This window comes from Schistocerca gregaria, chromosome 3, assembly GCF_023897955.1.
Source record: "Schistocerca gregaria isolate iqSchGreg1 chromosome 3, iqSchGreg1.2, whole genome shotgun sequence".
In the NCBI taxonomy this organism is placed as follows: domain Eukaryota; kingdom Metazoa; phylum Arthropoda; class Insecta; order Orthoptera; family Acrididae; genus Schistocerca; species Schistocerca gregaria.
Window position 1 is genome coordinate 871,902,277 of NC_064922.1, and position 10,247 is coordinate 871,912,523.

The 10,247-nt window shown below is 58.0% G+C and overlaps 2 protein-coding genes across 2 annotated transcripts; one reads left to right on the forward strand and one right to left on the reverse strand.

Annotated features, from left to right (window-relative positions):
- Window positions 1–4,395: 4,395 nt before the first annotated feature.
- Window positions 4,396–5,526, forward strand: LOC126355643 (putative uncharacterized protein DDB_G0271606). The gene is made up of 4 exons (XM_050006008.1): window positions 4,396–4,415; window positions 4,578–4,764; window positions 4,984–5,261; window positions 5,436–5,526. Exons 1-4 carry the CDS (start codon window positions 4,396–4,398, stop codon window positions 5,524–5,526), a joined length of 576 nt encoding a protein of 191 aa, XP_049861965.1.
- Window positions 5,527–7,955: 2,429 nt separating this feature from the next.
- On the reverse strand, window positions 7,956–8,423 carry LOC126355644 (uncharacterized). The gene has a single exon (XM_050006009.1). The coding sequence runs from the start codon at window positions 8,421–8,423 to the stop codon at window positions 7,956–7,958; it is 468 nt and encodes a 155-aa protein (XP_049861966.1).
- Between the last annotated feature and the right edge of the window lie 1,824 nt (window positions 8,424–10,247).

Here is a 10,247-nt window from a genome sequence, read left to right on the forward strand (position 1 = left end):
AGCAGAAACACCAGGAGCACAAGGAGCAGCAAGAGCAGCAGGAGCAGCAGGAGCAATGGGAGCATCAGGAGAAGCAGAAGCAGCTGCAGCAGCAGCAGAAGCCTAGCCATCCCTGAGCAGCAGCCGGAGTAGCAGAAGCAGCAGGAGCACCCGGAGCACCAGGAGCAGCAGCAGGAGCAGGTCCAGCAGCAGCAGCCTAGCCCGCCCTGACCGGCAGCAAGAGCAGCAACAGGAGCAGGAGCATTAGCAGCAGCCTAGCCATCCCTGAGCAGCAGCTCGAGCAGCCAGAGCAACAGAAACAGCAAAAGCACCAAGAGCAGCAGGAGCAGCAGCAGCAGCAGCAGGAGGAGCATCAGCAGCCCCCAGGGCGTCCCTGAGCAGCAATAGCAGAAGCAGCAGGAGCACTAGCAGCAGCCTAGACATCCCTGAGCAATGGCAGCAGCAGCAGGAGCACTAGCAGCAGCCTAGACATCCCTGAGCAGCAGCTGGAGGAGAAAGAGCAGCGAAAGCAGCAGGAGCACCAGGAGCAGCAGGAGGAGCAGCAGCAGCAGGAGCAGCAGCAGCAGCATAACCGTCCGTGACCAGCAGCAGCAGCAGCAGGAGCACTAGCAGCAGCCTAGCCATCCCTGAGCTTCAGCTGGATCAGCCGGAGCAGCAGAAGCAGCAGGAGCACAAAGAGCACCTGGAGCAGCAGGAGACGCAGAAGCAGCAGGAGCAACAGGAGCAGCTGGAGCAGCAGCTGCAGCAGGAGCAGCTGCAGCAGCCTAGCCCGCCCTGACCGGCAGCAAGAGCAGCAACAGGAGCAGGAGCATTAGCAGCAGCCTAGCCATCCCTGAGCAGCAGCTCGAGCAGCCAGAGCAACAGAAACAGCAAAAGCACCAAGAGCAGCAGGACCAGCAGCAGCAGGAGCATCAGCAGCCCCCAGGGCGTCCCAGAGCAGCAGCAGCAGCAGCAGCAGCAGCAGCAGCCTAGCAGTCCCTGAGCAGCAGCAGCAGCAGCCTAGCAGTCCCTGAGCAGCAGCAGCAGCAGCAGCAACAGCAGCAGGAGCACTAGCAGCAGCCTAGCCATCCCTGAGCAGCAGGTGGAGCAGCCGGAGCAGTAGAAGCAGCAGGAGCAGCAGAAGCAGCAGGAGCTGCAGGAGAAGCAGAAGCAGCAGGAACACCAGGAGCACCAGGAGCAGCAGCAGCAGCAGGAGCAGCAGCAGCAGCCTACCCATCCCTGACCAGCAGCAGCAACAGGAGCACTAGCAGCAGCCTAGCCATCCCTGAGGAGCAGCAGCAGCAGGAGCAGGAGCACCAGCAACAGCCTAGCCATCATTGAGCAGCACCTGGAGCAGCCGGAGCTGAAAAAGCAGCAGGACCACCAGGAGCACTAGGTGCGGCAGCAGCAGCTGCAGCAGCAGCAGCAGCCTAGCCATCCCTGTGCAGAAGCAGCAGGAGCACCAGAAGCAGCAGCAGCAGCCTAGCCGTCCGTGAGCAAAAGCAGCAGCAACAGCAGGAGCACTAGCAGCAGCCTAGCCATCCCTGAGCAGCAGCTGGAGCAGCCGGGGCAGCAGAAGCAGCAGGAGCACCAGGAGCAGCAGGAGCAGCAGGAGAAGCAGCAGCAGAAGGAGCAGCAACAGAAGCCTAGCCATCCCTGAGCAGCAGCAGCAGCAGGAGCACCAGGTGCAGCAGCAGCAGCCTAGCCGTCCTTGAGCAGAAGCAGCAGCAGCAGCAGCAGCAGCAGGAGCACTAGCAGCAGCCTAGCCATCCCTGAGCAGCAGCTGGAGCAGCCGGAGCAGCAGAAGCAGCAGGAGCACCAGGAGCAGCAGGAGCAGCAGGAGAAGCAGCAGCAGAAGGAGCAGCAGCAGCAGCCTAGCCGTCCCTGAGCAGCAGCAGCAGCAGCAGCAGTAGCAGGAGCACTAGCAGCAGCCTAGCCATCCCTGAGCAGCAGCTGGAGTTGCCGGGGCAGCAGAAGCAGCAGGAGCACCAGGAGCAGCAGGAGCAGCAGGAGAGCAGCAGCAGTAGGAGCACCAGGAGCATTCTAGCCGTCCCTGAGCAGCAGCAGCAGCAGGAGCACTAACAGCAGCCTAGCCAACCCTGAGCAGCAGCTGGAGCAGCCAGAGAAGCAGAAGCAGCAGGAGCACCAGGAGCACTAGGAGCAGCAGCAGCAGAAGCAGGAAGAGCAGCAGCAGCCTAGCCGTCCCTGAGCAGCAGCAGCAGCAGGAGCACTAGCAGCAGCCTAGACATCCCTGAGCAAATGCAGCAGCAGCAGGAGCACCAGGAGCAGCAGGAGCAGCAGGAGAGCAGCAGCAGTAGGAGCACCAGGAGCATTCTAGCTGTCCCTGAGCAGCAGCAGCAGCAGGAGCACTAACAGCAGCCGAGCCAACCCTGAGCAGCAGGTGGAGCAGCCAGAGCAGCAGAAGCAGCAGGAGCACCAGGAGCACTAGGAGCAGCAGCAGCAGAAGCAGGAAGAGCAGCAGCAGCCTAGCCGTCCCTGAGCAGCAGCAGCAGCAGGAGCACTAGCAGCAGCCTAGACATCCCTGAGCAAATGCAGCAGCAGCAGGAGCACTAGCAGCAGCCTAGCCATTCCTGAGCAGCAGCTGGAGCAGAAGGAGCAGCGAAAGCAGCAGGAGCACCAAGGGCAGCAGGAGCAGCTGTAGCAGCAGGAGCAGCAGCAGCAGCATAACCGTCCGTGACCAGCAGCAGCAGCAGCAGCAGGAGCCCTAGCAGCAGCCTAGCCATCCCTGAGCACCAGCTGGACCAGCCGGAGCAGCAGAAGCAGCAGGAGCAGCAGGAGCAGCAGGAAAAGCAGCAGCAGAAGGAGCAGCAGCAGCAGCCTAGCCGTCCCTGAGCAGCAGCAGCAGCAGCAGCAGGAGCACCAGGTGCAGCAGGAGCAGCAGGACAAGCAGAAGCAGAAGCAGCATGTGCAGCAGCGGCAGCAGCTGTAGCTGTAGCAGCCCATTAGTACCTGAGCTGCAGCAGCAGCAGCCTAGCCATAAAGGAGCAGAAGCAGGAGCAGCAGCATCATAGCTGTCCCTGAGCAGCAGGAGCAGCAGGAGCAGTAGCAGCAGCATCCTACCCATCCCTGAGCAGCAGAAGCAGCAGCAGTAGCAGCAGCAGGTGCAGAAGGTGCAGCAGCAGCAGCAGCAGTATACGCAGCTGCAGGAGTAGCAGAAGCAACAGCAGGAGCTGCAGAAACAGCAGCAGCAGGATGTTGCGTAAGGAGCACCAGCAGCAGCAGCAACAGCAAAAGCAGCGGCCTAGGCGTCCCTGAGCAGAAAGAGCAGAAGCAGCCAGAGGAGCTTGAGCAGCAGGAGCAGCAGCAGCAACAACAGCTGCAGCAGCATTGTAACTGTCCCTCAGCATCAGGAGCAGCAGATGAAGCAGGAGCAGCAGCAGCAGCATCCTAGCTGTCACTGAGCACCAGCACCAGCAGGAGCAGCAGGACAAGCAGAAGCTGCTTAGCCATCCCTGAGCAGCAGCAACAACTGCAGCAGCATTCTAACTGTCCCTCAGCAGCAGGAGCAGCAGATGAAGCAGGAGCAGCAGCAGCAGCATCCTAGCTGTCACTGAGCACCAGCAGCAGCAGGAGCAGCAGAACAAGCAGAAGCTGCCTAGCTGTCCCTCAGCAGCAGCAGCAGCAGCAGCAGGAGCACCAGCAGCAACCTAGCCATCCCTGAGCAGCAGCTGGAGCACCAGGAGCAGCAGGAGCAGCAGGACAAGCAGAAGCAGAAGCAGTATTTGCAGCAGCAGCAGCAGCAGCAGCTGTAGCTGTAGCAGCCCATTAGTACCTGAGCTGCAGCAGCAGCAACCTAGCCATCCAGGAGCAGAAGCAGGAGAAGCAGCATCGTATCTGTCTCTGAGCAGCAGGAGCAGCAGCAGCAGCAGCAGGAGCAGTAGCAGCAGCATCCTACATATCCCTGAGCAACAGAAGCAGCAGCAGGTGCAAAAGGTGTAGCAGCTGGAGCAGCAACAACAGCAGTATACGCAGCAGCAGTATACGCAGCAGCAGGAGCAGCAGAAGCAACAGCAGGCGCTGCAGAAACAGCAGCAGCAGGAGTAGCATAAGGAGCACCACCAGCAGCAGCAGCAAAAGCCACGGTCCTAGGCGTTCCTGAGCAAAAGGAGTAGGAGCAGCCGGGGTTGCTTGAGCAGCAGGAGCACCAGCAGCTCCAGGAGCAGCAGCAGCAGGAGCACTACCAGCAGCCTAGCCATCCCTGAGCAGCAGCTGGAGTGGCCGGAGCAGCAGAAGGAGTACCAGGATCAGCAGGAGCACCAGGAGCAACAGGAGCAGCAGGATCAGCAGGAGCAGCCTAGGCGTCCCTGAGCAGCAGCACCAGCAGCAGCAGGAGCACTAGCAGCAGCCTAGCTATCCCTGAGAAGAAGCTGGAGCAGGTGGAGCAGCAGAAGCAGCATGAGCATTAGGAGCATCAGGTGCAGCAGGATCAGCAGGACAAGCAGAAGCAGAAGCAGCATCTGCAGCAGCAGCAGCAGTAGCTGTAGCAGCCCATTCATACCTGAGCTGCTGCAGCAGCAGCTTAGCCATAGAGGAGCAGAAGCAGGAGCAGCAGCATCGTAGCTGTCCCTGAGCAACAGGAGCAGCAGGAGCAGTAGCAGCAGCATCCTACCCATCCCTGAGCAGCAGAAGCAGCAGCAGGTGCAGAAGGTGCAGCAGCAGCAGCAGCAGTGGTATACGCAGCAGCAGGAGCTGCAGAAGCAACAGCAGGAGCTGCAGAAACAGCAGCAGCAGGATGTTGCACAAGGAGCACCAGCAGCAGCAACAGCAAAAGCAGCGGCCTAGGCGTCCCTGAGCAGAAAGAGCAGAAGCAGCCAGAGTAGCTTGAGCAGCAGGAGCAGCAGCAGCAGCAACAGCTGCAGCAGCATTCTAACTGTCCCTCAGCAGCAGGAGCAGCAGATGAGGAAGGAGAAGCAGCAGCAGCATCCTAGCTGTCACTGAGCACCAGCACCAGTAGGAGCAGCAGGACAAGCAGATGCTGCCTAGCCGTCCCTGAGCAGTAGCAGCAGCAGCAGCAGCAGGAGCACTAGCAGCAACCTAGCCATCCCTGAGCAGCAGCTGGAGCACCAGGAGCAGCAGGAGCAGCAGGACAAGCAGAAGCAGAAGCAGCATTTGCAGCAGCAGCAGCAGCAGCAGCCTAGCCATCCAGGAGCAGAAGCAGGAGAAGCAGCATCGTACCTGTCTCTGAGCAGCAGGAGCTGCTGCAGCAGCAGCAGGAGCAGTAGCACCTACAAGGTGCAGCAGCTGGAGCAGCAACAGCAGCAGTATATGCAGCAACAGTATACGCAGCAGCAGGAGCAGCAGTAGCAACAGCAGGCGCTGCAGAAACAGCAGCAGCAGGAGTAGCATAAGGAGCACCACCAGCAGCAGCAAAAGCCACAGTCCTAGGCGTTCCTGAGCAGAAGGAGTAGGAGCTGCCGGAGTCGCTTGAGCAGCAGGAGCAGCAGCAGCAGCAGCAGCATTCTAGCTGTGACTCAGCAGCAGGAGCAGCAGATGCAGCAGGAGCAGCAGAAGCAGCAAGGCCACTAGCAGCAGCCTAGCTATCCCTGAGATGCAGCTGAAGCAGGCGGAGCAGCAGAAGCACCAGGAGCACCAGGAGCAGCAGGAGCAACAGGAGAAGCAGCAGAGGCTAAGCCGTCCCTGAGCAGCTGCTGGAGCAGCCGGAGCAGCAGAAGCAGCAGGAGCACAAGGAGCAGCAGCAGCAGCAGCCTAGCCGTCCCTGAGCAGCAGCAGCAGCAGCAGGAGCACTAGCAGCAGCCTAGCCATCCCTGAGCAGCAGCTGGAGCAGCCGGAGCACCAGAAGCACCAGGAGCAGCAGCAGCAGCAGCAGCAGCCTAGCCGTCCCTGAGCAGCAGCAGCAGCAGCAGCAGCAGCAGGAGGAGCACTAACAGCAGCCTAGCCATCCCTGAGCAGCAGCTGGAGCAGCCGGTGCAGCAGAAGCAGCTGGAGCACCAGGAGCACCAGGAGCAGCAGCAGCAGCAAGAGCAGCAGCAGCAGCCTAGGCGTCCCTGAGCAGCAGCGGCAGATTTACCATCATCATCAGCAGCAGAAGCACTAGCAGCAGCCTCTCCATCCCTGAGCAGAAACTGGAGCAGCCTGAGCAGCAGAAGCAGCAGGAGCACCAGGAGCACCAGGAGCAGCAGCAGCAGCAGCAGCAGTAGGACTAGCCGAGCCATCCCTATGCAGCAACAGCAGCAGCAGAAGCCCATCCATCGCAGAGCTGCAGCTGCAGCACCTTCCCGGTCTCCCTGAACAGCAGCAGCAGCATCACTGGCCCCGTTGTCCCTAGCAGCAGCAGCAGTCCAGTCAACCCTAAGCAGCAGCAGCCGGTGCAGTAGCTCAGCCATCCTTGAGCAGCAGCAGCAGCCCAGCCACCCCTGAGCAGCAGCAGCAACACCAGAGCAGCCAAAGCAAAGCAGTAGCAGCAGCAGCAGCCGAGCCATCCCTGAGCAGCAGCAGCAATACCAGCCCAGCCATCCCTGAGCAGTAGCAGTAGCAGCAGCAGCAGCAGCAGCAGCATCTACAGCACTTTTTTTTTTGGTCATCAGTCTACTGACTGGTTTGATGTGGCGCACCACGAATTCCATTCCTGTGCTAACCTCTTCATCTCAGAGTAGCACTTGCAAACTACGTCCTCAATTATATGCTTGACGTCTGTCTTTGCCCTCTACTGCTCCCTCTAGTACCATGGAAGTCATTCCCTCATGTCTTACAAGATGTCCTGTCCCTTCTCCTTATCAGTGTTTTCCACATATTCCTTTTCTCTCCGAATCTGTGTAGAACCTCCTCATTCTTTACCTTATCAGTCCACCTAATTTTCAACATTCGTCTATAGCACCACATCTGAAATGCTTCGATTCTCTTCTGTTCCGGTTTTCCCACAGTCCATGTTTCATTACCATACAATGCTGAACTCCAGATGTACATCCTCAGAAATTTCTTTCTCAAATTAAGGCCGGTATTTGATATTAGTAGACTTCTCTTGGCCAGAAATGCCTTTTTTGCCATAGTGAGTCTGCTTTTGATGTCTTCCATGCTCCGTCCGTCATTGGTTATTTTACTGCCTAGGTAGCAGAATTCCTTAACTTCATTTACTTCGTGACCATGAATCCTGATGTTACGTTTCTCGCTGTTCTCATTTCTACTACTTCTCATTACCTTCGTCTTTCTCCGATTTACTCTCAAACCAAACTGCGTACTAATTAGACTGTTCATTCTGTTCAGCAGATCATTTAATTTTTCTTCACTTTCACTCAGGATAGCAATGTCATCAGCGAATCGTATAATTGATATCCTTTCACCTTGTATTTTAATTCCACTCCTAAACCTTTCTTTTATTTCCATCATTGCCTCCTCGATGTACAGATTGAAGAGTAGGGGCTAAAGGCTACAGCCTTGTCTTACTCCCTTCTTAATACGAGCACTTCGTTCTTGATCGTCCACTCTTATTATTCCCTCTTGGTTGTTGTACATATTGTATATGACCTGTCTCTCCCTATAGCTTACCCCTACTTTTTTTAGAATCTTGAACAGCTTGCACCATTATATATTGTCGAACGCTTTTTCCAGGTCGACAAATCCTATGAACGTGTCTTGATTTTTCTTGAGCCTTGCTTCCATTATTAGCCGTAACGTCAGAATTGCCTCTCTCGTCCCTTTACTTTTCCTATATTCTACACACCAACGTGAATAGTCGTTTTGTTGCCACTTCCCCTGACCAGCAGGAGCAGCACCAGCCCAGCCATCCCTGAGCAGCAGCAGCAGCAGCAGTAGGATTAGCCGAGCCATCCCTGAGCAGCAACTGCAGCAGCAGCAGCCCAGCCATCCCAGAGCTGCAGCTGCAGCATCTGCCCGGCCTCCCTGAGCAGCAGCAGCAGCACCAACCCCATTGTCCCTAGCAGCAGCAGCAGCAGTAGCAGCCCAGCCATCCCTGAGCAGCAGCAGCAGCAGCAGTAGGATTAGCCGAGCCACCCCTGAGCAGCAACTACAGCAGCAGCAGCCCAGCCATCCCAGAGCTGCAGCTGCAGCACCTGCCCGGTCTCCCTGAGCAGCAGCAGCAGCAGCAGCGGCCCTGTTGTCCCTAGCAGCAGCAGCAGCAGTCCAGTCAACCCTAAGCAGCAGCAGCCGCAGCAGTAGCTCAGCCATCCCTGAGCACCAGCAGCAGCAGTAGCATCCCAGCCATCCCTGAGCAGCAGCAGCAACACCAGCCCAGCCATCGCTAAGCAGCAGCAGCAGCAGCCCAGCCATCCCTGAGCAGCAGCAGCATCTGCAGCACTAGCCCAGATTTTCCTGAGCAGCAGCAGCACCAGCCCTGCCATCCGTAAGCAGCTGCAGCAGCAGGCCAGCCATCCCTGAGCAGCAGCAGCAGCAGTAGGATTAGCCGAGCCATCCCTGAGCAGCAGCAGCCGCAGCAGTAGCTCAGCCATCCCTGAGCAGCAGCGGAAGCCGAGCCATCCCTGAGCAAGAACAGCAGCAGCAGCCCAATCGTCACTGATCAGCAGCACCAGCAGCAGCCACAGCAATAGCCCAGTCAATCTTGAGCAGCAGCAACAGCAGCAGCAGCAGCAGCAGCAGCAGCCCAACCAGCCCAGTAGCCTCTGCATTCACGCTCTCGCTGGCGGCAGCTTAGTGGGTAATCGCCCCAGTCAGTGAAATCATCTGTTTTTGTCCGTCTTCGTCCATCCGTCTTTGTGAGGACCTTTTCTTCTTTTGTTTTGTCCAGTCCTGTCCTTTTGTTATTCCCTTCTAGTCATGACTATGCCCACCACAACTGCAACCACCACCACCACCATCACTATCATCTTTATCTCGCCGTCTGCTGCCCTCCTCCACAATTACGTTGTGTGCCTAATTGGCTCCCCCATTCAATTCCCCCACTTGTCGCCCTCCATTCTCCTGCACTGTTCGTCGCCCTGTCCCTGGTTCCTTCCCTCGTTGCCTCCTCCTCTGATCCCTTCCCTCTCCTCCTTCACTCTATTGCCACTGTTCGTGAGGCCCTCGCAAGGGTGGTGGCCAAGAGGGCCACGGCCTTTGCACAACTGTCGCCGTCGCCATCACCATCACCTTCCCCGTCTCGTTGCGCACACAAGGTCCGGCACCCATACCAGGACATGTCACCTCCTGCCATCTTCTTGTTGCTCTTGAACCCACGCACCTTCTCACAATTCTCACCCTTCCATCGCAGTTAAACGTCCCAGCGGCACCTCCACCTTCTCTGATCCCAAAACATCCAAGCCTCTTCCTCCTCCCACCCCTGTGGATGCAATGGATGTCTCCTCGCCTGTCCCTCCTCTTTCTCCTCCCTCTCCACATACAAATACCTCCTGTTCCGTCCGGACCCCATACCCCTCGAAGCCTGGAACCTTGCCCTGCTTTTCTGCCAGCGCTTTTCCAGAGCCCCCATCTCCCTCCTCACTCCCCGCCGAGACTTCGTTCTCATCACCTGCCCCAGCCCCACCCTTCACACAGGCATCCTCTCAAGAACCCCATTACCCGCTCTGGCCCCAATGCCTCCCTCACCCCTGCTCCTTCCCTGTCATCCTCCCACCAATCCCAACCCCTGCATCACCCGCTGAACTTCATCGCTGTGATCACTCGTCCTAGTGTGACAATCACAAATGAGGAGGTCTTGGTGCACCTGTACTTTTAAATATGGGCGGCACACCGGATTTTCAACCCGGCTGGCCCCACCTGCCTTATGCAGGTGTTCTCCAAACACGCCCCTTCCATCAACCTTCTCTTGAAGCAGGGTACCCTCCTATTCCGTCGACGGTGCAAAGTCGACTCCTCCCGTTCCCCTCCTCAATTTTTCCGCTGCCAGAGGTGCCTGCATTATAATGCACACCCAACATCTCAGTGCCGCAAGGCCCCCATCTGACCACACTGTAAACAGGTGCACTTCCTCCAGCAATGCCCCAACCTCCACTCCCCTCCTTCCTGCAACACCTGTAAACTCCCGCACCATACCTAATCCTAGAAGTGCAAGGCCCCCCCCCCCCCCCACCACTCCTGAACTCACTATCCCCATCTGCCCTCTGGACGCCCCCACCCCTCCTGGCAATTCCCTTCGCCCCCCCCCCCCCCCCCACTGCTGAGGACATCATCAGGTTTGTCACCATCGTCCTCCAGAACATCCACCCATTCCAGCGCCCCCACACCCTCCAGCAGATATCCCTTGCCGCCCGATCCATCTTCCACCTGAACACCTATGCCACCTAGTCCCATAACCAAGCCCACTTCACCTTCTCCCG